We start from the raw sequence: 27,443 nt of genomic DNA, 5'->3' as shown, positions 1-27,443 counted from the left end.
CAATTTATTTTGCATTCAATTTCTGGAGCGATATCTAATTTCCCAGGAGATGCACATGCTGCGCTGTTAGATATTATGTTTCAGTCAGATAATGTGGGATCACGTTAGTGATTAAAATGCTAAATGAATCACAGTTTGTGGCCTTGATGTCTACTTAATAAAATGAGTAAACAAATTACACAAAAAACTTGCACATTTATACTATGAAAGTTCCCCAAAAGCTTTAATTTATAAGCATGTATTGTAGCTTGTGGGGGGGGGGGGGGGATTGATCTGTATCCAGAATAATACCTCAGGGATCACATGTTTCATATTTAAATTTTTTGAACCAGCAGTTAATTCCTAGCATACTTTAAAGCCGCTGATTATGAGCCTTTATATCAGTCTTATTGACAGCTTATCTTATTGACCGCTTTGCTACTGTTATTTTAATGTGGTCATAAAGTCTAACATAAAAATAAAAGACATGACATGTTTAAAACACAAAAAGTAAGGTTGATTCCTGTCTTTATGGAACAGTGACGTGTTTCCTTAATTACTTCCATCTATACCTGGAGTTATAGTTTGTAAACCCACTTTAAAATGTAATGTTTCTTCCATATTCTTTGTAGTTTGTATTTTTAGCATTTTTCCTGTGAGACATTAGCTCACACACAGAGAGTTGCATGCTTGCTTAAATACAAGGCTAAAGAAAAGATGATTGACTCTTGCCAAGAAAAACAATTAATGTCTTGAGAACTAGAAACAATTACCTATGTTGTTCTGCTAGGTCAGTGCCTGTGGTCAGGGAATAAAGACAAATAGCTGTGCTAATGCACTCCGTCCTGTGGAGATGGAGGAGTTAGATAATAGTGTACTCTACAGGGCACCTGGGTGTTGCTAAATGCCTCATTAGGGGTGGTCTTGGTGCAAGCATGCCCATAGCCAGAGCACTTCTTCACCATCTGCTCTTTTCTCATGACTGCTGGCAACTTCTGTTGTGTATTCACTTGAGCTAGTTTCTCTTTACGATTCTTGTACAGCGTGTCGGCTACTAGATTCACTGATAATACTAACTGAGTAGATGTTTTATGGCATGCAAAGACTGTATTGTTTAAACCGAAACAGAAGAGTCAGTATATTTAAAGGTGCTTTGTGTTGGTGAGAGATCAGAAGCCAGGAGCCCTTGGCTGCTAGCTTTAAATCTGTCACCATCTCTATCAGGATTGTTTCTCCTGACACCCTGCACTGTGTGCCGGCCATGCTGCCAAAGACAACAAGGACTCTAGTCACCAGGAAATAGGGGTGTTAGCTTAACTTACATGGCACAAGAAGCTGGTTTCCCCCATTATTCACATCTCTTGTGCACTTTTTCCCTTATTTCTCTTTTGTACTTTTCTTTTCCTGGGGGTCATTCTTCTAGCGGGGTGTTGCACATGTCTGTGCTGCAGATAGATGTGGGCACTCAAGCTGTGAAAAGAGATGCATTACTGAAGTGCTTATCACTTGAGTGAAATTGTGTCACTGCTCTCCTGAAAATACTGTAGGGAGGATAAGCTTCACCATCAGCACTATCAGTATCGCTCACAAAGTGCAAAGACTACAGGGATTTTAGCCTCCTAACTTTCTCTCTCTCTTTGCTGATTGCCCATCCATCACGCAGAGCTCTATATCTGTATTTCTAACCCTGAAGGTGTGAACACGTCTCAATTTGTCATCCTAAATAAACACCAGTCTGTTTATCAGAGTCTAATCCTCTTCGTTTTAAAGCTATGGGGCACTTGGAAGGGTGCCGCTCACCCCTGTTTCTGCACAAAGAGCTACAGTTTTAAACATCAGATGACTGAAGAAAGAAATCAAATAAACTTAAGTGAGTTGTAGTCGAACACCTAATATCTGTTTCACATTTTACCTTGCAGTACAAATCAATGGGCAAAGACCCGGGTCAGTATATTTACTCAGGATATCACCTTTTTTTTTTTAAGGTGCTGCTTACACATTATCAAATGGCTATTCTCTATATGTGGTGGACTTCTAAGGAGCATACATGCTGTCAATATTAGAGATATAGGAGTGTGAATGTCATATCTAATCTAGCTTTAGCTTGACATTGTTTATGTTGTCACTTGACAGGTTGATGTGTGCTTTCTGAAACTGGGTGGAAGGAAAGTAATGATGGTGGCAAAAGGTCTTAAGGGGAGGCATTCTTTCAATGCATTCATTAATTTCTCCATCAATAGTCTGGTTAATTAGTATCCTAATGGCTGTGGGATTTGCAGGAATGCAGGTTAAAGACAGGGACGGTACTCAGTCTGTACTTAGAAGATGCAATGAATGCATCAACGGTGTAATAAAGGGCACAGATTTCATGAAGCTGCAATGTGTGTAAAAAAACATTTTGCATGATTCTGCACTCTTGAAGAGGTGGTAAAGTTAATCTGAATATTATCTTGTATTGTATGAATTGTGCTGACAAGCAACTTTAATTTTAAGAAGGAAAATTAGTATCAGGGTTCAGTGACAAAGCTTTATATACTAGTTCCACTGCTTCACTTTTTAGGTGTCCAAGTACCACTGAAAAAAATATAAATTTATTAAAACACAGATTTTCAGAATATAACAAGTAAGTAGTTATTTTTTAGTTCTTGTCTTTTTTCCTTCTTACTTCCTTTTTTTTTTTTTTTTTTTTTTAAACTTGTAACAGTCTGTGCTCCTGCTACTTATTCTAAACCACACATTTATTTAAAAGCACAGCTTTTCAATCCTAGTCAGACAGCTAACTTTTCAGAATGTGAACTAATGTCTGGGCATTTTTAATTGATTGTGACGTCCTAAACAGGGCATGGCCCATTTTTTTACATGGTATAAAGGAGGAAGTGACAGGGTCATCAACCAATCCTTAAGCTACTGGCAAGTATCCTTAAGGCAAAGAATTAAGTTGAGTTATCCATGTGAAAAGGATATGGGAGGAGAGAGAAAAGCGGAGACGTGCCTGATGAAAAGTAGTAGAATGCAACTGTTTTGTTAGTCTGACCTTTGTTTGGGGCAAACAGATTTAAAGGCGAAACAAAAGGAGAGCCGGTGACAAGCAACAGCTGATGTAGGATGGGCAAAGGAAGGGGACATGCCTGTAGGGCTCCATGGCGAAACAGCCACAGAAGTTTGTGTATATTCCCCCTCTCTGGAGTTAGATGAGACTGCTTGCATCCTCATACACTTATGATTGCTCCTCCCTAGCTTGACTCTTTACACTGGTCTCCCTCCAAGGTTGCAGAAAAGCACAAAGTGAAAACACTACAAGATGACTCCACACAGTATGAAGAAAGAGGACTCTAGCAATCAGACCTGGAATGAGGTTGGGGCTATGTTCTGCTTGTCTGGCAGTAATTATGGAGGCAAAGGGAAGAAGTTTATGGCTCTATTCCATCCGGAGGTCACACTGTTTGGACTGATTTTGTTGGCCATCCTCCCTGTTGGAGCAAGCATCAAACAGAGTGTCCCCAGGGTCAAACTCAGCCATAGAGGTAAGAACTAAATATTGCTGATGTTTGTTTTAATTCAAACAATATTGCTGTTTGACATAGGATTTTATCTTTTCATTTTTTTTCTTTCTTGTCATACATCTTTCCATCTTTCAGTGTGCATCTTTTTTTTTCTTACTTGAATGTGACTTGTGCAACAGGCAGAGGAAATGGTAAGAGGATAATTTAGTGAAGTTTATGGAGATGATCTGTAGCACATAAACATGAAGCAAAGTGAAAGGTTTCTCACTTACTGATCCATCAGTCTGCTGTGTGGATATTATCTGATTTTATAAATGTGCTCTGTGTCCATGTATGTGGCTTTGCATAAACCAAGTGTGTTTGCTTTGTGCCACCAAAAGTTAGGAAGTTATATTTTTGCATTCCTCAAACCTGAGTGCAAACTTTACTTCAAAGTCGTCATCCCTAATGCTGTGTATCAGCTACAAGGAACCACACATATTAACTTAACTTTTGTTCCATAAAATTGAATCCCCACTGTGACCTGAAAGTGAACTCACTCTGACTTTTGGTCTTTTGGTCAAGGCTTCTAAAACCAACTATGCCTGGAAATAGATACATATGCATGTCCTACTGTATGTGTCCAACAAAAACATATGCAAGTAGCTGCAGGAATAAAGATTACTGTGGACACTGTTTTTTCAGCAGTTAGCCTAGTATTTAGCTCTACGGTTTGTCTTATTTTATGTTTCTTCCAAGCCAGTAAAGTAAAGTACTTTATCATGTCATGTAGTCTGATTGCCTTTAATTTGGCTACATGCTACTTTAATCTTCACTAAAGTGAATGGCTATTTGACAGCAATATCCATATTTGGTTCTCTCAGTGAGAATCACTGAGGCAAAGACAAATCTGTCAAAAATAACAAAAGCTTAACCAAGTGCATGCATCCTGCTCCTCTTGTCATCATTTCATTAGTGGACACTGTTCAAAAGCAACACCACCCAGCAGTGAATTCGCTTCCAGCATTGCATCAGCTTTACGTAAGCCCAAATACAGATTCAATGACTAAAGGGTGAAATTATAAAAAGTAAAAATCCCTCATTGAGGGAGTACCTCTAAACAAACTGCTTTAAAATAAAAACCCAAGAACTTTAGTTTTCATCTAGTGAACATGTAGCATTAGCTTCTAATCAATATGTCTGTCTGACCTAAAATATAATAGTGTCTGCCATGCTCCTCTGAATATTCTGAAACCAGAGGCATCCTACATTGCATATTTATTCCTGAGACTGTAATTGTTTCACCATAATCAGGTTTTGGTGGAGCTACAAGTGAAAACAGAAATGACCAGATGGATCATTCAATAAATGAACGTGTTACCCTGGTAGCTACAAAGTCTTTGATTACAAATGGGAATTGAGCAGGATAATTGTCTGGATAAATCATAGCAAGCATATGGGTGTGATGTGACCTGCATCCTGCACACCCCTACCCTTCACCATATGAGGTATTTTTAGCAGTGACAATGTGTCTGATGCAGTTGACCTCCTGCCATGTGCTACATGTGAGAAAGGGCAGATTCAGGCATTGCTTACAGCTCTGAAGAGGTCTCTAAGTCTAAAGCTTGATCAAGTCTTACTCCAATAACTGCGTGCATGAAAGCAACATTGAGTTCCAATAACAAAGCTAATCAAGAGGTTTTCATGTTGTTTAGGGCTCTCCTCTTTGAAGAAATGTGTGGAGACTATGCTAAGCTTCAATAGGCTCATAGTGCTGTGTGTTTACAGAACAGATTACTGCACACCACACCAAGGGCTAGCAGGCCTAATCTCTTTGTGAGTTTTGTCTGTTTGGGGCATGATATGTGTGTAGGAGGGAGATACATCAGCACATGGGGGTTCAGTGTAAAGGGGAGGTATTAAGGGAGATTGTGTGGTGAGGAGGGGTCCCAAAAGTTCAAATATTGAAGGTTGGTAACCTCTCCAATCATTCTCACCAAGAGGGTAATCACAGTGTCAATCCTTTCAGAGTGACTCCCACAGGACTCCTCTGCACCGAGCCAGTGTTTACTCAAGGCATGTGGCAAGTGTGGTGCGCTGAAAAGAGCCTCGTGATAGAAGAGAGTTCCTCTAATGGAGATCAAAGACACGATCCTGAGCTAAAAATGTCGAACATATTCAGCTTTCAGAAACCTATGGACCTTACAAGCTGCGAGTCCAGGTCTAAAGCAAGCAAACTGTATATATAATTTCATATAAAAACAGTACGTGTTCTGCATAAAAATGTACAAGTGAATAGCAAAATCGTACTATTGTGTAATGGATGAACAACAGGTATTCCTGTCTAAAAGTCTACTTACTGAGATACTATGCTATCTAAATTGAAAAAAAAAATCGTATTTATGAGCATGTGTAGCTAAACAGGATTATGCAACTTTAAGTCGAGACTTTTTTCATCTCAGTGACTGTCTTTGGGATTATACTGGTTTTAAACTGCTGAGAATAAATTGCGCCCCACAGTGTAGTCCTACCAAAATATGTTTTTTCACTTTAGTTTAATTTGACTCACAATACTGCATTTTACATGGCAGTGGGGATATTTGTTAATGTGTTTGTCTGTGTCTTTCTCATACTGGGACAGAACTGCTGAAGGTGGGCAGTGTATCTCTGTTTTTGAGCCCCTCCAATGGCCTTCATTCGCAGTCGCTGTTGTTGGATGAAGAGAGGGGTCGTCTTCTGTTGGGAGCCAGGGACCACATCTACTTGCTTGACCCTGACAATCTGGCTGAATCCCCTACAAAGGTATGCTATATATATGCATGTGTAAAATCAATATAGCATAAAGAATAATCCAGGTTCAGACGTAAAAAGACAAGACACTGTACTAAGTAAAGAGCAGTGCTTATTTTTGCATTTGTTCATGTCATTTGTTATAATGTAGACATTTTTTCAGGTACACGTCAATATATTTACAGGAGTGTAAAGTAGAGCCAGAATGATATATCAGGAGGGTCAATATATTTATAGATATTAGCTGTTTGCTGATATAGCTGTATTAGCATTTATAATGGACAATAAATGAAAATTATAAAAATAAAGAAGAAACCAGGTGCACAACCTTATGAGTGTTGATGTTTTTCCACCAGAAGGCACTCTCCAACTTCCTGTTTGAAATGCCACAAACAAACAACAAAACAAGCTGAGTTGGGTAGAGTATAAATGAGTAAAATATCGAGGACCACTTGTAAAACTAAAACAAGAATACCTCAGTATTGGTTTAAAAACCTTATATTACTTGAAGAAATTTAAGTTTAAAGCTTTCACACACGTTAACTGACCTGTTAGTTAATGTGAACAATGCATTATGGAACATTTAGCTGCTACCTGTTTGGCAATTAAGTAGGGCGATAAGAATCGTTTTTTCCATTAGAGTTTTCCTGAAATGCACTCAGCTATGTAGTGTTTTAGGGAAACACTGATCTTTCAGTCAATAGCAGTCTGAAGTTATCTGTCTAGTAAGGTCAGGGTCATCAACTTAGAGAGTCCTTGCCCCCACCCACACGCATGGAGCACACACACAATTACATACATCAGGTATGTACACGTTTGATGGAGTGTGCATGCTCAGACTTTACACAAACACACAAATGCATTTGGATGGATGCCATATGTTAACATTTGTAGATGTTAGTGTGTTTATGCAGCTGAGGTTGATCCACTGGTGGGAAGACGGTGTGTTTATTTGATCTTTATCTGGTTGTTTTAACTCTTAGTCTTGCTCTTAAAGTGTTGCATTTCTGTTGCCTTTAGGGGTCATTGATATAGATGCCAGAGAGATATGAACAGAAAGTCTGACCCTCTGAGCCCTGTGAGATCAGTCTTGACAGTGAATGTGATCTTCCCCTGCAAACTCAGTGTTTATCAATTACTGAACACGCATACCTGGACTGGGACTAAAAGCCCCTGAAAGTCAGGGCTTTATGATGCTCACAAGCATTCCAGGTGTTTTTACCTTTTATTATAAAGAAGTCCACATAATTTAAGTCTTTAAATAACTATATATGCTAAAGTAAATTACTCATTTTTACTAGGTGAAACAAGGTCAGCGATCACATGAAACTCTATCCAAAACTAATTAAAACACTAACACAGGCACACTGTTCTCGCTCAGCACATCATATTGTAACGCTGCTTTTCTGTATGATAATTCAGCCATGAATAAGTTTGGGGATAGCACTCCATGGTAGGATTTAGTGGAGGTAACACGCTAAGCACATAAGCCTGTTATAACACATGTATGAGTATGGTGGCATACATTAAAGGGAGGCTGGATGTTATACCTCAGCTAATCTCTTACCACAACACCTACAGGTGTTTAAATACTGTAAAAATGCCATTTGTTATTTAGATATGGATAGAGATGAAAGGGAAAACATTGTGTAGTTATTATTCGTTTCATTTTATGTTTAGCATATTTCGGTGTAAAAACAGAATGAAATAAAATACTATTTAAAGCAAAGGAAAAAAAGTTTGAGCGTTCAGGGGCCTGCTCTTGTTTTTACCTTTTTAACTTAAATGATTCATTAAAAAAGAATCAGGTTAAAGGATCTAAAAGAAATCCAGAAAATCTTGTATCCTACTCTATATTCTCAAAAGTAACAGCTATTCATGGAATGTTTGTCACAAATAAAAAAATTTAATCTTTAGAACTTAAATATTTTAGCATAGCATGCAAACTATAAAGAACTGCAACAGGTCTTCTGTAAATTGAAGCTGAATGCTCACATTCTGGTTATATTGTAAGAAGTGAAATATTTCTGATTTATCGGTTATTAGATTCACTGGCCTGCTCTGAAGGAAAACGTGGAAATGTGCAAACTGGCTGGCAAAAATGAAAATGTAAGTGTTTCTAAAGAAATCTATAGAGTTTAAGTTTCTGTGATTACTAAATGTACCTGTTCAATCAGTCCTTCCAGTGTACCTCATACATGTTCTTTTTCTGTCCCTGCTTGTTCCAGCTGGAATGTGCAAATTTTATCAGGGTCCTTCACAATTACAACCGAACACATGTCTATGCCTGTGGGACAGGGGCCTTCCACCCCACTTGTGCATTCATTGAAATCACTGGCCACAAAAAGGTAAAGTGGGCATGAGTGGATCTTAACAGGAAACATTTTGACTAGAGTCGATAAATAGGCTTACGTTTGTGAATCCTCTTAATTTTGTCTCTCAGGATGGCGTTTTGAAGCTGCTGTCTAATACAGAGGAGTCTGGCAGGTTGAAATGTCCTTTTGATCCCTTGCAGCCATTTACATCAGTCCTCACAGGTAAGATAACATAGGTGACATTGTACAAAGCAGTCCTCTACCTGCCTTATCTTTTATTGAGCGAGAATTTTATAGCTGCAGAGCGCCACGCTTCACTTCACTCAGTTATTTGCAATGAATTTGTATTCATGTCTTTGTTTGTCAGCCCTCTTCTCCCATTTTTGGGGGCCAAGAAAGTTACTTGGCAGACAAATGCAAAACAATTGTGTCTCTTGCATGTGCTTGTTTCAGTATGTTAATTGAAATCTTACTCACTCTGTGTATATTTTAAAAAAAAGCTGTAAGATTTGTTTTCTAAGTCTACTGTGCTTCTATTTAGATCAGTACCTGTATGCGGGCACATCTTCAGACTTCCTGGGCAAAGATACAACGTTCACACGCTCCCTAGGCCCTCCTCCTGACCAACACTACATACGCACAGACATCTCTGAAGACTACTGGATCAATGGTACACACATGCTTGCACACATCCACGTTAACAGGCTGACTGCACTCCAAACTTGTTATTGCTTTTTCGCATAACTTCTGGCCTCTCTACTGATACAAAGAGCCTCTCTGTGCCCTCAGGATGGTTATTGGCATTCCAGAGGGAAGGAAACCGCCCACTTACTCATTTAGCTGGAACTTTTATATGATTGCCATAGCTGAGCCAGGACCACGCCTATGGGGGAATTTACAGTGTGCCACAAAGTTCACAGTCCTAGTCACACCGCATGTTAGCCAGGGGTATGCACAGTCATCACTTAGGACTGAGGAGTGACCTTCTCTGCATGCATCATCTCCTGTTTGCAGTGTTTTATAGCCACTGATGGACTGTCATGTATCAACAGTTGTCACTAGAACCTAAATCCTTACACATGGTCTCCACATTTCACAACTACACAGTCAGAGATTTTTGGAGTAATGCGCGCTCTCTCTCTCCCTCTCCCTCTCTGTCGGTGTGTGTAAACAGTGAGTGTCGACACAGGGCGGCCGTCTCGTTTTCCCATTTCTTGGAGTGTTTCGGTGTTTCAGTGGAACATCTTTTCATGACTAGCAATGACCTTCTGTCCCATGTGTTAGCTATAATGCATTAAGCCGTTCCAGTTGGGGAATCACCCTCTAGTGGTTGGCTTGGCTTCTAGGTGTCGAGCTAATGTTGATGTAATGTCACTGTAACGTTTAAACTTTTGGGCTTGTTCCCTCCTGATGGCAACATGCTGTTGTTTCTCCTCACTGCTATTTTCCTACATCATATGTAGCACTTGTTGTTTTAATACAGTGTCCAGTGCCGTAAATGCAGTTGAAAATTGTGCTTACTAATAATTCTTAGTAGCTTGAACAGTTAAAATCAATCCAAAAATAACCTATTTGCCCTCCAGTAATTTTCAGAGGCAAACATGCTTTGTGCAGTTTAACTGTATTGTAAGTATTAATTATCCATTTGATAATTAGCAAGTGTACAGATTAAATTTTGCACATACACACAGGATCATCACATAAAACATAATATATTCTTATTCATAGGCCTGTGACAGTTTTATTTTTTAATTTTTTCACAATCAAAAACATTTTAGACATAGAATTATCTCTCAACTCTTTTGTTCCATTCAGATGTCTGGACTGTTTGAAGTTTTTTCTGCTGTATCTTCTTTTGCAATTGTTGCATTCACAGCTGTCCTGCTTTACTGTCACCTTTGCATCAGCATTGTGTCTAACCACAGCAGGTACTTCCCTTTGCATTATTCAGTTTTTAAATGTTTGCTAAAACATCCAGAAGTATCGTGTCAGTTTCATGTTGATAGATTGCTTTCACGTCCCAAAGAGGCCAAAAAAACCAGTAACAAAGATTTTAAGTACAGGACATATACACTTGTCATAGATGCTCACATATAAATCAGATGTTTAACCCAGGGTGTGTAAGAGTATCTTTATGCTGCACTGATGCATAATTGATACTGCCTGACATACTGAAAATCATGTAAATTTAAACAAAACTGCTTTTAAAGTCAATTAAATCTTCTTTTACAATTGCTGCATGTACCTAAGTGCAGTTTATGTTCAGCCCATTTCAGCTTTACACTTAGTAAAGAGAGAGTAATACATCAAATCTCTCTGCAGAAATAGAAGACGACTGTAAATAAACACACGCTAAGTGTAGTTTTAATGCTACCTTAAGACTGCAGTTCATGCCAAAACCATTATGACTCATTTTAATGCTATTTCCTCTGTCTTCTCCATTCTGTGTCTTCAGAGGCCAGGTTTATAGCTGCCCATCCCATTGCAGACACCTACAATCCAGATGATGATAAAGTATACTTTTTCTTCCGCGAGGTGTCCTGGGAAGGCAACGACAAAAGCATCCTCTCCCGAGTGGCTCGTGTGTGCAAGGTGAGATATTACAGGAGAGAGGTGTGGAAAGTAGGAGATATATGGTGGAGGGGTGAAGGGGCTGGTACAATATAACTAATGAGCAACAGCAAAGCCAATGAAAGACAGTATGATGCTGTACATGGATGCTGAGGCCCAGGTAGTGATGTGGTAGTAGCAGAGAACTGGTGCTTGAAAAGACAGCCTAAAGTAGATAGGACCTTGTAAAATAAGAGATGGTGTCCTGATCGGGTGTGAATCTTTGGCTGGGAGGAACCGTTCCCAATTTTATCCCAATTCTTTTGTGGTCATCCAACTCTGTCTGGAGCAGTAAATCATGGTTAGAATTCTTATTTTTGCTGTGTTTTTACTACCTAGTCAGTCACTGAGGTCAATATAGGTAATTTCTTTTCTGAAAGACCTTTGATGATAATGTGTCACTGCCACTTAGGTTCTGTTTGACAGCACGTCAAAACCACTATAAGTTTAGCTGCACCGCTGACTGTGGGCATAAGCAGTGCAGTTGCATGATCTGAGGCTCTCTGTGCACCACGCCGTGTGTCGCAAGAGGCAGACTAAACACAACAAAAAGCAAGCCATTTATTATGGCTGATGAAAAGTCCATAAATACAAAGTGCATAAGAAAAATAACAAAATAGAGACTATAGAAGTGGAGACAGCTGGGGCAAACTAGACGGATATAGGCAATCAAGAGAGGGAGACAAGATCAAGTTCAAGGGGGCCAAATACTTTTACAAGCCACTGTAAATCACCTTTTCAAAGATGCTTAAACATAACTGTGAGGATGAAAAATGAAATCAAAACAGGAATCAAGCCCTCAACCTATACTTAAAAAAAAACAAACAAGCTATAAGACCAAACAGAAAACAGCCAATAAATGACAAAATCCAGAAATCAAAAGATTCAACTCTATGTAACAGACCAGGCATTATAACACAGTGTCCAATTAGTTCTCAGAGTGGAACTAGGTGACATGGCAGTTTAATATTAGCATGCACGATCCAGGACTGCATTCTTAGAAAAAAGCTTTCAGTGTGGTTATGACTTGAGAATAAGCCGTAAAGCAGACTGGAAGGAGATTCGTCTGAATTACGGCCCTTTCTTCTCTGAGCCATGTGTCTCTCATGTACTTTGTACTTTGGTTCATATTCATTATCTGCATTGTGAATGACAGCTCCTTACATCAATCCTCTTTGAAGATTATCACCATTGTGAAAGATCCCCATTAAGTGCTTACATTTTGGGGGGTCTCTTAAGCACAAGTGTGTTTTTTGTGTGTTAAACCATAACAGCCCTTTCTACACCACTTGGCTAAGCTTAACAAGGGGGGTCTTTTAAGTTTTCAATGCGTGACAAGGAGATACACTTGAACCCTCTTACCATACCTCAGTCAAAGGTCTCAATTTAAAACAGCAATTCATATGCTAAAGTAAAACCTGCATTATTAATCAGCATTTGAATTCTCCCCTTCATCACGCTGCACTTCCCCTTCGTTCGTTTTCCTTTTATGTTTTTCACCCTTCTCAGTGTTTTCCTTTCACTTTTCAGTTACTCCTGACTGAAGGTCTTCTTTGTGCAAGTTAAACAAGCAAATGTATTCCAGAGGCATGTGGTTCACTTGTTTATTTTCATAATTAGTGAAGGAAACCTGAGTCAGTCTATGATGCTCTGTGTTGTCTTTCCAACCGCATTGGCTGGATTACAGTGTTTATGCTCAAATGTATATTATTAATTACAGTTCGTGTTCAGCCGCGTTGGACAGCTGCACTCTCCGACGATGGTTTGTTACAGAGTGTGTGGTTGTGTTTCAGAATGATGTGGGTGGGCTGAGGAGTCTGACCAATAAATGGACAACCTTCCTCAAAGCCAGACTTGTGTGTTCCATCCCTGGGCCAGATGGCGTGGACACACACTTTGATCAGCTCCGTAAGTGACTGTAAGATTAAAAACTGAAAATCTGGTCAATAAAGTCAGTTATATGTTCTAAAAATTGTCTTCGGAGAAAATTTCATACAAGGACGGAAATGCATCAACAGTACCACATGGCTAATGGTGCTACCAACTGCAGTTCTTCAATACTGCAATTTATTGTTGGATGCTCGCCTAAATCTTTTCTGTTTGGTTATTGATAACAAAAAAAAAACCTTTTTCATTCTTTTTTATTTTGTAGAGGATGTCTTTCTACTCCCAACCAGAGATGACAAAAACCCCATAGTGTATGCAGTCTTCACAACCTCTAGGTATGATTTTTATCAACACAACCTCAGGTCCTTTCCTGTTTCTCCAAGCATTAACCTGACCTGTTCTTTTTACTTTTCCTCCAGTTCCATTTTCCGTGGCTCAGCAGTGTGTGTTTATAGCATGGCAGACATAAGGGCTGTGTTTAATGGACCTTATGCCCACAAGGAGGGGCCTGACCACCGCTGGGTAGAATATGAGGGGAGGATACCATATCCCCGTCCTGGAACGGTATGTTGTATGCCAAAGAGAAGAGCATAAAGGAAAAAAAAGAAAAGAAATCATCTGTACCTTCTGCACTTATCACTGTTAGCTATTCTGTTTCCATATATTGGATAAGGTGTTTAATTTTCCTCCTAATCGAAAAATTATAAACATGGCTTTAATGTAAAGGTTTGCTGGAGGGCATACTTACATCTGCACATGCAGCCTGGTAATGCATGACCTTCACTTACACTTTGATGAGGTTACTTGAGAAGTTAATCAGATTCATGTTTCATTTTGTTTAAAAAAAAAAGATTAATTAAGCGAAGTAATGTGATGGACAATTTGGTGCTGACATCAAGTGTGAAACAGATGTTTCACATATGCTTTGTCTCCTGCTGTTCTTATTTTAGCCTCTAGAAGGAGACACATACCAATAAATTGTTTGAGTGAATCTGCTCCATAGTTGAACTGGTGGAAGGAAATATAGAAAACACGGTCACTAATCAGCTGTGATTTTTTTGTAATTTTAGTGCCCAAGCAAAACATATGATCCAAAGATCAAGACCACTAAAGACTTCCCGGATGAAGTTGTCAGATTTATTCGATTCCACCCTCTGATGTATCACTCTGTCCACCCTCTCACTGGTCGTCCTGTGTTCACACGTGTCAAAGTTGACTACACCTTGACTCACATTGTGGTGGACAGAGTTTTGGCAGATGATGGCCAGTATGAGGTTATGTTCGTGGGAACAGGTGAGTCACACCTCTCCTCCTAGTTTTTGTGAAAGTCAACATTTGACCAGCAGAGGGCAGTATATTACTTGTTGTTTTCGTTGGCATTGGACAGATTTTGTGTAGGGTGAAATGAACATATGCAGTCTATGTTTTATATGCTTCAAGCAACTCTCTGAAGATATTCTGGTGGTAATTTCACCCCTCTTTCTTTCTGTCTCACTCTCCTAGATGTTGGCTCCATTCTTAAGGTAGTGAGCATCACTCAAGAAAACTGGTCAACAGAGGAAGTGGTTCTTGAAGAGCTTCAAGTGTTCCAGGTTTAGTTCAAAACACAGTTATTCAAATAAATACACACATATGTTACACACTGATTTGCTGAGTTTTGTTTCCTCATAGTGTAGCTGTCAGTGACTTATAAGACAGTGAAATATTTATATGTAATGAATACATAACTGACCTCCAATAATTTATATCCATTAGCTTTTAAGTTGATGGAGTTTGTTTTCTTTTTGCAGAATCCCTCGCCTATCCTTAGTTTGGAGATCTCGTCTAAACAGGTTTGTTCTGCACACTTTGTGCAATTGTTCGTGCAAATTTGCTCTTCGCTTCGATTAAGCCACATGCATTAAGTTATATGCACATGGCTTGTGTGGCACAAATCATATAGTTTTTATCTTGTTATTCATGTTTTGGTTTTCTTCTCTGTCTGTAGTCTTCCCCATTTTCTTGTAGCTCTCTCACCCTTACGCCTCATTATATAAGGGTCAGGAATGTCAGTAGACACTTCAACCCCAATCACAGCTTCCATTAATCACCAACAGTGTTTGACCTGTGTCTGTGTGCTTGCCCGCTAGAGTTTTGAGGCGAGTCAGACTAGATCCAGTTGCAACTGCGAAATTCAGCCTATTCATTTTGCAAGCCAAATGTCAGCCTTCACAGAAACCTAAGAATATCTTGGAGTATTCTTTAAGTTATAACCTGATTTTCAAAAAGTAGTAATCATTTAAGAAACTTAACCATGTGCTTTTAATAAAATAAAAAATATATCAGACTCATATCTATATGCAGCCATTCTTTCAGCAGTATACGCTATCTTAAATTGGTCCTACACCACAAAGGAAACCATATGAAGACTATGCACTAAAGCATACTAGATCAATAGCAACCTTGCAACCGAACTTTTTAGAGCAGCAAAGATTTCTTTAAGTTTCTTGAAGACGTTTCACTTCTTATCCAAGAAGCTTCTTCTTAAATTCCAAGCTTAGAGCTGACGAAGCTGGTGAAACAACTTCAAGAAACTACCAGATCTGTTTTATATGAACTTGTTTCAGTGCCAACTCTGTAATTACATCCCATACTACACTGAAGCAAAAATGCCTTCAAATCACAAGTATCACCTCACATAGTTCACTCAAGGCCTTCCGTCTGTAGTCTACTGTTCTGTGTAGGTGTTTATGTTTTGTTGTCCTAGCAGCCTTGTTTCTGTTAATTAATGCCATCTTCGTTCTGTATTGTAATGTGATTTTTATCTGCAACAGATCAAGAATTTAGTGGAAGCCGGTTTTTACTCACTCAGAGCAGTTTAAATGTAGTGTATTTAATGTTGCGTAGAATCTTTTTCTTTATAAAAATAGTACATAGTGTACAAAGAAAATGTTATGCTAAGAAGGGGAAATCTTTAAATCTCTGTGTGATTCATTTAAAGCAAACATGTTCTGATAGATGAAGAATGTTAATGCGGAAAGAGGAAAACTTTTTAATAAATATAATTTTAATATAGAACAAATATTTTTTCCATAAAAAATAGTTTTAGCTTTAGCAGACTTAACTAATTAACTATTTACGCAACATAGTGATATGTCCTCTGTTGATGATGTACAATTGTTAAAGTTGAAGGTGCTTTGTATGTTTGTATGTCTTGAAGCAATGTTGTGTTTTACCATAGCAACAGCTCTACGTGGGTTCAAGTGAGGGTCTAGCCCAGGTTTCACTCAGCAGATGCCACCTATATGGCCAGGCTTGTGCTGAATGCTGCCTGGCACGAGATCCCTACTGTGCCTGGGATGGACACACATGCGCACGATATATCCCTGCCTCTAAGAGGTATGCACATGACACTTGTAGTACTTTTGTATTTTTGAAATGTCCTCATGCATTAATTCAAAGCAGTAAGCCTGAAACAAGTATCTGAACAAATCCCAAAATAAAAGGAAATCATTAGAGTGCAAATGTGGACCGGTGAACACTGACTCGTTGGTTCCATAGTTTGCCAGGGGGTGTGTCTGTTTGTGTGTGTTTCCAAGGCTAGTTCTTAATGCTGGAACTCTCAGACGTTCATAGCTCTCCCTAAATTTTTTTTCTGTTTTCATTCTCTTCACCTCACAATATTTTCCAAGCCATTAGGTAATTATTTTTCTCAGGCAATGATTAAAGATGTTTCAGCGTGTTTTCGGCTGACACTGTCATTCCACACTTGCAGAGTGTGGTCCTTAAGGTGAAAATCAAATCCTGTTCTGTGTTTTTGTTTGTGAGCTTGCTTGCATGAATCCAAGCTCTGAACAAACTGTGCCCTACAGTTTGGGTTCATAGTGCCATATTATTGCCCAGTAGGGATTTTGTTATGGTTTGTACAATAGTGGAGGCCTCCAGGGCTCTTTGAAAGCAGACCTTCAGAGTGTCAGGGAATGTAGGCTACAGATGTCCCACCACACAGGACTAGCAGGAAGTGGAGGAAGAAATCAATACAAACTGAAGGAGCCCAAGTGAGCAACACAAGTCAGAGGTCAAAGAAACTTGTTTCTTTCTTCTTTAAAAAAAAAACCCAAAACTGGTACACTCTAAATGTTTTTGCAGGAAAACAGATAAAAATGCCAACAAGATGATGCCCTCAACTCTGTGTGTATGTGTCTGTGTGTGTATGTATATTTATATATGTGTGTGTGTGTATATATATATATATATATATATATATATATATATATATATATATATATATATATATATATATATATATATATATATATAAATAAAAACACCCAGCACGCCCCTGCGGGCGGTTTATCCTTCAAGCTCGGGTCCTCTACCAGAGGCCTGGGAGCTTGAGGGTCCTGCGCAGTATCTTAGCTGTTCCCAGGACTGCGCTCTTCTGGACAGAGATCTCCGATGTTATTCCCGGGATCTGCTGGAGCCACTCGCCTAGCTTGGGAGTCACCGCACCTAGTGCTCCGATTACCACAGGGACCACCGTTACCTTCACCCTCCACATCCTCTCGAGCTCTTCTCTGAGCCCTTGGTATTTCTCCAGCTTCTCGTGTTCCTTCTTCCTGATATTGCTGTCATTCGGAACCGCTACATCGATCACTATGGCCGTCTTCTTCTGTTTGTCTACCACCACTATGTCCGGTTGGTTAGCCACCACCATTTTGTCCGTCTGTATCTGGAAGTCCCACAGGATCTTAGATCGGTCATTCTCCACCACCCTTGGGGGCATCTCCCATTTTGACCTCGGGACTTCCAGGTTGTACTCGGCACAGATGTTCCTGTACACTATGCTGGCCACTTGGTTATGGCGTTCCATGTATGCCTTGCCTGCTAGCATCTTGCACCCTGCTGTTATGTGCTGGATTGTCTCTGGGGCATCTTTACACAGCCTGCACCTGGGGTCTTGCCTGGTGTGATAGACCCCAGCCTCTATGGATCTTGTACTCAGAGCTTGTTCTTGTGCTGCCATGATTAGTGCCTCTGTGCTGTCTTTCAGTCCAGCTTTGTCCAGCCACTGGTAGGATTTCTGGATATCAGCCACCTCCTCTATCTGCCGGTGGTACATACCGTGCAGGGGCCTGTCCTTCCATGATGGTTCCTCGTCTCCCTCCTCTTTCTTGGGTTTCTGCTGCCTGAGGTATTCACTGAGCACTCGGTCAGTTGGGGCCATCTTCCCAATGTATTCTTGGATGTTCGTTGTCTCATCCTGGACTGTGGTGCTGACACTCACCAGTCCCCGGCCCCCTTCCTTCCGCTTAGCGTACAGCCTCAGGGTGCTGGACTTGGGGTGAAACCCTCCATGCATGGTAAGGAGCTTTCTTGTCTTTATGTCAGTGGCTTCTATCTCCTCCTTTGGCCAGCCTATTACCCCAGCAGGGTACCTGATCACGGGTAGGGCGTGGGTGTTGATGGCCCGGATCTTATTCTTACCATTCAGCTGACTCCTCAGGACTTGCCTGACCCTCTGCAGGTACTTGGTGGTTGCAGCTTTTCTAGCCTCTTCATGGTTCCCATTCGCCTGCTGGATCCCCAGGTACTTGTAACTGTCCTCTATGTCTGCAATGTTGCCTTCTGGTAGTTCAATCCCCTCAGTTCTGACTACCTTCCCTCTCTTTGTTACCATCCGACTACACTTCTCCAGTCCGAACGACATTCCAATGTCATTGCTGTATAGCCTGGTAGTGTGGATCAGTGAATCGATGTCTCGTTCACTCTTGGCATACAGCTTGATGTCATCCATGTACAGGAGGTGGCTGACAACTGCTCCGTTCCGTAGTTGGTATCCGTAGCCAGTCTTGTTAATGATCTCACTGAGGGGGTTCAGGCCTATGCAGAACAGCAGTGGGGACAGAGCATCTCCTTGGTAGATCCCGCACTTGATGGTGACTTGTGCTATGGGCTTGGAGTTGGCCTCTAGTGTTGTACGCCACATCCCCATTGAGTTCCTGATGAAGGCTCTTAGGGTCCCATTGATCTTGTACAATTCTAGGCATTCCAGTATCCAGCTGTGGGGCATTGAGTCATAGGCCTTCTTGTAATCAATCCAGGCCGTGCACAGGTTGGTCAGTCTGGTCTTGCAGTCTCGGCTGACTGTTCTGTCTACCAGTAGCTGGTGTTTTGCGCCTCTGGTATTCTTGCCAATTCCTTTCTGTGTCCCGCTCATGTATTGACCCATGTGCCTGTTCAGCTTAGCCGATATGATGCCTGACAGGAGCTTCCATGTAGTACTGAGGCAGGTTATTGGTCGGTAGTTGGAGGGGACCGGTCCCTTCTTGGGGTCCTTGGGGATCAGGACCGTCCGACCTTCAGTTAGCCATTCCGGGTGTCTCTCGTTAACTAGCAGCTGGTTCATTTGTGCTGCCAGACACTCGTGGAGTGCAGTCAGCTTCTTTAGCCAGTAGGCGTGAACCATGTCGGGCCCTGGTGCTGTCCAACTCTTCATACTGGAGACCCTTTCTTGGATATCTGCCACTGTGATGGTTACTGGACCCTGTTCAGGGAGGTCGCTATGGTCTGCCCTCAGATCCACTAGCCACTGAGCATTGCCGTTATGGGTTGCGTCCTTCTCCCATATGCTCTTCCAGTATTGCTCCGTCTCCAGCCTTGGTGGTGCTGTTCTCTTATTGTTCCCTTGCCACTGAGAGTACACCTTTGCTGGTTCTGTGGAGAACAGCTGGTTTATTCTCCTGCCTTCTATCTCACTGGTGTACCTCCTCAAGCGGCTGGCCAAGGCTGTGAGTCTTTGCTTGGCAGTTTCCAAGGCCTCAGGTATGGACAGCTTGCTGTATTTCTTATGCACCTTCTTTGTCGCACCTTTCTGCAGCTCCGTTAGTTGGCTAACCTCCCTCCGTGCTACTTTGATCTTGCCCTCTAGCCTCCTTCTCCATGGAGGGTACTGCCCCTTGTGGCTGTTCAACTTGTAGCCAAGCATCTCACTGATCACTGCTGCCGTATTGTAGATCAGTTTGTTAGTGTCGGTAATCGTGGTTGTAGGTATTGTCCGTAGTGCTGCATTAACAACATCTCATTCCAACAACGCCCTGTTTTCGTCTCTTGCCCACCGATGCCTTCTTGTTCCAGTAGCCCACTTTTCATCAGGGTGCCCTGGTTCCTCAACACCTGACGCGGACCTTGTTGATCCGGGCGACGTCCGAGCCGGCATGCTTTCATATTTATCTGTCTCGCTCATGTCTGCGGTAGGCTTGCTTAGCATAGGGGGTCTAGCCTTAGGACCCTTACTGGATACAGACGCCCCAGGCGGGAATCGAACTTGCGATCCTCTGTTCCAAAGGCTGGATAGCGTAGTGGTATATATATATATATATATATATATATTTTTTTTTTTTTGATATCCTATTGTAGTGATAGACAAGATTATCTTATGGAATAAAATGGAGTGGTTCTTCTTCTTTAGCTATACAACTATAAAGCTAATGCCTCCCTACATTTTAAGTGCTTTTGAAAAAATAGTAATTCTCAGACAATTTCTTCACAGGTTTATCACAAGTAATGGCAAATTTGGCATTCACGTGAAGTGTGTCAGAAACATTCATTTTAATAACTATTTGTTTGACTGATTTACAAAATGCAGTATTGAGAAACACAAATAAAGGTATTAAAAACCCTTTTTCTGATTTTTGTTTTGTTTTGTTTTTCAGTTTTCGCATGTTGCAGTGTTAACATCAATCTGGATTTACTTACTTTAATGACTGAAAAGAATTTCACATAATTTTCATATAACAGTGTTATTACCAACTTTGATTTTGGCTTTTTTGGCTAATTATGGCTGTTTGTTTTATAATGTCTAATTCCTGTCGAACCTTTAACTGTGATAATATGGTGATGCTAAAATTGTAATTCATAGAATAGAATTCAGATAAATGTCTAATAAGGACTTCATGAGTGGATAATCTACTAATATAATGTACACAATGTATATTAAATTAGCTAGATGCTAATTTTGTGAAACTCCCCTCGTGGAGAATACTGGACTGTGAGCGTAAAGCATATAAGTTCTTTATACTTTAAATTCTGCATCTCAATACTGAAGACTAAAGTGGTCATACGCTTCCTTGTTTTTTGCTTTGTTTCTGTGTTTACTTGCAAGGCGAGCTAGAAGACAGGACATCAAGAATGGAGACCCTGCCATGCAGTGCTGGGACACAGAAGACAGTATGTACACTTTATGTCTTAAGGGGTTCGGCCACTGTTTGTTTTTGTAAAGCATTTCTTAAAAAGTCAGGAAAGCATCTGATCACTTCAAATTCTGTCTGCTTGATAATGAACCTAAACCCGCAGACAGATTCAAGAAGAACTATAAACACTGTCAAGAAAGACAAAAAAATCCTGCAACAGATGGTATGGCTCCCACGGAGCTCCGATGTCAAGATTACAGAGTCAGATTGGGATCACATGAAGAGACAGAATCAACGGAGAACGGAAGTTTTTCAAAGAAATATGACAATATGTCCAAGATACTTTCATGTTGGCTGACACAGCTGAAATTTGTGTGCTTGTGTATCCATTGTTGGGGTTTTCATGTCATGCAACAAACATGTTTTTAATGACAGTGATGTCCTTTGCCTGGTACTGCATAATTGTCACAAAAAATAATCTAATTATGAGACATACATCAGATACTGTATCTTTGTTAGAACCTGAGAAAACATAGACACTACTTTTGGTTTTTACAGGTCTTGGTACTGGGAGTGTGGAGGAGAAAATTCTCTTTGGGGTGCAGAGCAACTCCACATTTTTCGAGTGTATCCCCAAATCTCAGCAGGCCCGGATTCGATGGTACATGCAAAAACTGGAATCTGAACGCAGAGAGGAGGTTAGAATATTACTGCATTTTTCATAGATTCAGCTCTCCTTCTGTAGTCTGAAAGTCTTTTGCTTTTCTTGGGTTCATGTTGAAGGGGTTGCATTTATTTTCTTCCTACATCAAAAAGTGGGGAAAGGTTAGAGTGCCTAGGAACAGTGTTTGCTACAGCGGCACTAATTTCTCACAGAAATGCTTCAAAACATCAAAACACACCACAGCGGACTTCATGTGCACTGCTTTTGGAGTGTTGAACTTCTCAGCAATTATTTGTACTAAAAATCTCTGCATACGCATATTTTTAATAATGTCTAAGGCCTTGACAGCAAAGTTTCCAGCCATTGCAAAAACAATAGGGTGGGAACAGAAAGGCATAAAAGCAGAAAGAGGTAATATATTTGTATTTGAGGTGTGGAAAGGAACTAAATAATGATGACAGTTGTCTCCTGATTGAGACAACAGAGATGTGCTTACTCAGCACCTCAGTGCCTTCCCCTCCCCCTATCCAAACATACAATCTATCCTGCACCCACTGCAAGTGGCCCTTTTAGTGCTTAACCTCTCTACTTCCCACTACACTAATTTCCTCCTACCACTGTGCTCTGTCCTCTCTCTCAGGGGTGAATGTAAGCACAGTGACAGGTGCATAGGCCACTAAAGACCCATGTGCTTCTTTATGGGCTCACACTGCACAAAGCTCTGCTTTTTGTCTGTGGGTGGATGAATGCATGTGTCTGTGTTTCTTTATGTACCCCTACAGTGAAAAACTATAACAGAGAACTCCCCAGGGACAGCCACGGGTTTTGGTGAAATAAACACAATGTGGTGTTTTCTGTGTTTGTGTGTGTAGGGATGAATAATATGTGACCTGTTGCACTGTTGACAAAGTGATGGCGGCTTGGATGGAGTCAAATAAAGAAAAGTGATTTAAAATTTCAGGTGTTTTGAATTTTAAGTAAGCACATAGCTCCTTAGGATTCATACCATAAAAGTACTTTGCAGGCAAAAGAGTTAAAATACAAATATAATGGAGATAATTTTGAGTATAGGTTGAAAACAGTGCTAAAAGAAAAACATGATAATAAGATAATCATGACAAGGATTAGACAAATACAGGGAAGCTATATAAGCTAAAAATAATAATAATTACAAAAAAACACGGCCAAAGCTGGAGCATGATTATGAGATTATTATGTGACTATACATAGTTACTATATATTATACTATAGTATTTCCAAATACATTTGCAAACTGAACAGTGGAAGAGCAAAGTAGTTTATGAGCAATATTGCCTTATTAAAACACTTTTTTTCTCGTTTGTGAACTCAGACAACATAAAGTAATTATATAATAATTTCTGGTACTTAAATTATTGGCCTTTTTACTTCTTTGTCATGTCGGTTTATACGTAGAATTATAGTAAACACAAGATTGTGCTGCTTCAAAGCAGCAAACATTGATCATAAAAAGGATGGAGATCAAGTGAAAAACAAGCTGGAGGTCAGAGGAGCGCACACTTTTCAGATGTTGGAATTCATAGTCAGTTGTGTGGGCGATATCTTGAATATGTTCAGATAGCATTCTTGCAACTAATACCATTTGATTTCTTTAACTGTCTTAATTTTTCTCTTTGTTTTAATTACCTAGTGGCAATGGTGTGTTTGCCGATATGTGTGTTATGTATAAAGTTTGGATCTATGTTTTTAGGCCTTTTTTGGATGCGGAATTGAAACTACATCCCTATTACAGTAGTTGGGTGTAATAGTTGTATCTTGGCCTTCTAGCTGTGTAAGGTGGTTTATGTGTTCTCACAGCTGCAAAGCATGTGATCATTTAAGTGTCTTGCACATTTCAATCTCTTCTTTTCTGCCCTGTTTTCTTCTGTCATCCTTTTATCTTCCCTGGCCGTTAACTTCCTCCTCAGCCCGACCCTAATCTTTGCTCACGTCCTGCCCCAATACTCCTTGCCTACTTAGCTTCCTCAAAACTTTCATGCTGTGTCCACAATTTCCCACAGTTTTCCCTCCTGTGTTTCTGGGTTTTGATAAAGGCAACCTCAGCCAGCTGTTCATAGCACCTGCAGCCCAGTCTAAAACTTACTCAACTCATAATCTCCTTATCCAGTGCCTCCTCTTATCTCCTAGTAAAACTCAGCTATTAAAGATGTGAGCTAGAAGAAATTTTGCCATCTTTCTCACATCATGTTTGTGCACACGTGTTTACCTCCTGGAGCCTGCAATGCTAGCCCATTGGGTAATCTCTAATAAGAAAAGTATGGAAAAGGTTAAATGTGTTGCTCAATGCTCATTAGCACAAAGCACCTATTTCTCAGCTTAGGTGGGAATTTCTTAATTTGATACTTAAAGCATCAAATTAACTTAGAAGTAGACTGCAAATATTCTCGCCTGTGTTTCATTTAACAGTTTAAACGTCATCATTAAATAACATTTCATTGCTTTACTCCACATTCATGCAAAGTTGTTAAAACAGAAGAGCATAAGTGTGTTTATGAACGCTATACACCACTATACACTATACACTGGATTGCTTTCCCTTGTAGGAGTTGCTGATGTGATTGCATGCCCAGACACACACAGACATATCCACACACAGGCATACAAATAAAGACAGACCATCTGGCTAAGTTTAAAAGCCTGGCATTGCTATTTAGACACAGATGCCTTGGTTTTGGATGGAAGAGTGCAGGCGACTTAAAAAGCAATCAGATAGGCACATGAATGCTAATTGGATGATTTTAAAAGGCAGAGGACAGAGAGCCACGTAAGTGTGATTTTTATGTTTTTAATACGTATACCATATGTTTTGTCAAGTCAGTCAGGTGTGTCAGGAAATGAGAATGTGGTATGAGACTGGCTAGTAGGTCTAATGTGTGCAAAAGACAACATCCAGAAAGACTCTGAAACCTGTGGGTGTGCCTCTGCCTTGACTACACATCATTAGTGTCAGATCTGGAAACCACCACAGAGCTATCCAAACACACACACACACACACACACACACACACACACACACACACACACACACACACACACACACACACACACACACACCTGTGTATGTAAGAAAAAAATGGTAAAACAAGACCACAGCAAGCACATGGGCAAAAGACATGGTAATATTCTGCATTTCTTATCAGTTACACCTCTGGGGGTCAAAGTGCAGCTGTGGGAGGTATCCCTTTGAAGCAGCCACACTTTCACACATGCTGGACTCACTCCCTCATGCTCTTTCTGTGTCCTCTTAACACAGCTTTGTTTTTTTAGGCTCTGACAGCAGTCACATCATCCGATGAACCGTGGTGGATGCTAGACGGAAATAGGGCCAAAAACATTAGCATGCCACTTACCTTAACAACAAGCACATACATTCCCAGCAGCGCTCAACGTTTACTCTCATTATGCATCTAAAGATCTCTCATCACATAATGACCTGTGCCCACCCACGCCGTGAACTATACTCGCCACACCTAATTCCATATGCTTCCCGTTTTAGGGGTCATTACCTTGTTCAACACAACTTGGTTACAAATCTTCAGAAATGTATGTGTTTGAGGAGGGTGTAGGGCTGTGCGATATGACCAAAATCTCATATCCCGATATTAAGACATCTATCGTCCGATAACGACATAAATCACAAAAATGTAACATTTTCTGTAAATTCTGTGAATCTCGGGCAGCTCGACTTGCGTGAAGTGTTTCCAGCTGGGCGTCGTACCTGGAGTCGAGTGTTTTAACTGATGCATGAAATAATAAATTTTTAGACATAAGTTATAACGGCCGCTGTTTTCTTTGATGGCCACTACAGTGACCATCAAAAGAATGAAAAAATATTGCCGTAAACAGTTTATTTTGCGACACCACGAAAAACGATAGCGTAAAATGTGAAACGATAGACGTTTTTATATCGTCATCCGATATATATCGTTATATCGAACAGCCCTAGGAGGGTGATGTGTTAGCTGGGGTTTGTGGTGGTGGGTTGGCATTATGTAGCTCTTATATGTTTCTTGTTGTCTCTCAGGTCAGATTTGATGATCGAGTAATTCACACGGAAAGAGGTCTCCTAATTCGCTCCCTTCATGCTTCTGATGCCGGTGTGTATATCTGTGTAGCTCAAGAGCACACACACTTCACCCATACTCTCCTCCGTGTCACTCTACAAGTTGTTACAAATGGACAGCTAGACAGAAAAGCCAAGCCGAGTGACGACTCTGCCGGGGGGCTACACCATGGAACAGAGGCACGTCAGCGATATAAAGACTACCTGAGAGCGATGAGCTCTCCCTTCAGCTCTCTAGAAGAGTACTGCGATGCACTGTGGCTGGATAAGAGGCCGTTGAGGGTTCGAGGGCGAGGCTTAGGAAATGGCAAATGGAAACACATCCAGGAAATGAAGAAAAGCCGGAACAGGAGACACCACAGAGAGAATGTGGAAAAGAAAGAACATCAGAAGCAAGGGAGGGTAGTGAGGACAGCAGAACAATAGGCGACAGGATATAGAAACATTAAGGATGTTTATATTAACTGGTTTAAGGATCAAGCTAATGTGACTCAGAACTGTGAAACTGCAGTGTCAGATGAGCAAGTAAACTTTAACTCTTAAAGTGACATGAAAGACGATCAGTGAAATATGCAGTGCAAAAATGCAATATACTTAGCAAGCAACTTGAAGTAGTAGAGGTATGTTACAGGAAAACGCACAGTTAACTTTGTAAATAAATTATCCATTGATATCACTCAAGCCTCCGTAGTTTGACAGACTGCTGTTGCTCGTTTTACTCCAAAGTTTCATAGGGCTAATATTCCATTTGGTCACTTAATGACATTAAAAGTTAGGATTTGTAATATTGGAATTAAGATGACGCCATTACTTTCATTATGTATGACTGTAAATATTGATATGACATGTACAGGAGACATAGCATGCTAAGTTTAGTCTTATTACTGACCTATAACAGTAATCATTTATGATGTTATTCTAAAAAAAAATGACATATTTTTGTACAATCCATTTACTCTTGTGTACTGTAGGTGCAATAGAGGGTTTTTTTTTATTATAACTGTTTGTGAACGTTATTTAAATAAATGTGTCTTGGAGCCTCTGTTCCTTAAATTTATTGCTTACTTATATTCTGTGCACAGATAAAATCAGTATGCAAAAACTTTACTGCTGCAGTTACTGGCAGTCTCAAGTATATGACAGGCATACTCGGAATTAGTTAGGGTTAGCTCAGCTGAGCCTCTCCTGATATAGCACCACGGGTCCCTGTACACTGTATGCAGATGTCAGAATGATTCAGGACCAGCTGGTTTGTTTTTTAGTGTGTGTCCCTGTGTGTGTGAGCGTGTAAAGGTAAATGTGTAAAAGACAAGAAGAAGAAGAGAAAGTGGCAACTTCAGTAGAAACCATTTGAAATATAAAAGGCTGTGATCAAACCCAGTTACAGATTTCCCAAAATAAAAATAAAAAGTTGAGATGGCATCAGTGTCAGAGGCATGAGCA

At 40.3% G+C, this 27,443-nt stretch overlaps 1 protein-coding gene across 1 annotated transcript in view; it reads left to right on the top strand.

Moving 5' to 3' along the window:
- sema3d (sema domain, immunoglobulin domain (Ig), short basic domain, secreted, (semaphorin) 3D) overlaps positions 1-27,042 on the top strand; it is a 30,119-nt gene extending 3,077 nt beyond the window's left edge. The window contains exons 2-18 of the mRNA XM_085461662.1: positions 3,247-3,503; positions 6,103-6,263; positions 8,298-8,360; positions 8,480-8,599; positions 8,695-8,788; positions 9,108-9,236; positions 11,022-11,158; positions 12,970-13,084; positions 13,329-13,398; positions 13,483-13,627; positions 14,134-14,356; positions 14,567-14,655; positions 14,854-14,895; positions 16,284-16,441; positions 21,207-21,271; positions 21,793-21,932; positions 25,962-27,042. Coding sequence (XP_085317788.1) covers positions 3,281-3,503; positions 6,103-6,263; positions 8,298-8,360; positions 8,480-8,599; positions 8,695-8,788; positions 9,108-9,236; positions 11,022-11,158; positions 12,970-13,084; positions 13,329-13,398; positions 13,483-13,627; positions 14,134-14,356; positions 14,567-14,655; positions 14,854-14,895; positions 16,284-16,441; positions 21,207-21,271; positions 21,793-21,932; positions 25,962-26,426 — 2,439 coding nt within the window. The 5' untranslated portion in view covers positions 3,247-3,280 and the 3' untranslated portion in view covers positions 26,427-27,042. The remainder of the gene's footprint in view (positions 1-3,246; positions 3,504-6,102; positions 6,264-8,297; positions 8,361-8,479; positions 8,600-8,694; positions 8,789-9,107; positions 9,237-11,021; positions 11,159-12,969; positions 13,085-13,328; positions 13,399-13,482; positions 13,628-14,133; positions 14,357-14,566; positions 14,656-14,853; positions 14,896-16,283; positions 16,442-21,206; positions 21,272-21,792; positions 21,933-25,961) is intronic.
- The last annotated feature ends 401 nt before the right edge of the window (positions 27,043-27,443 follow it).

The sequence above is a fragment of the Copadichromis virginalis genome, linkage group LG7 (genome assembly GCF_057382275.1).
Source record: "Copadichromis virginalis isolate Kocher_CV1m ecotype Utaka linkage group LG7, C_Virginalis_male_GT1.1, whole genome shotgun sequence".
In the NCBI taxonomy this organism is placed as follows: domain Eukaryota; kingdom Metazoa; phylum Chordata; class Actinopteri; order Cichliformes; family Cichlidae; genus Copadichromis; species Copadichromis virginalis.
This window is presented reverse-complemented; position numbering and strand designations above follow the sequence as displayed.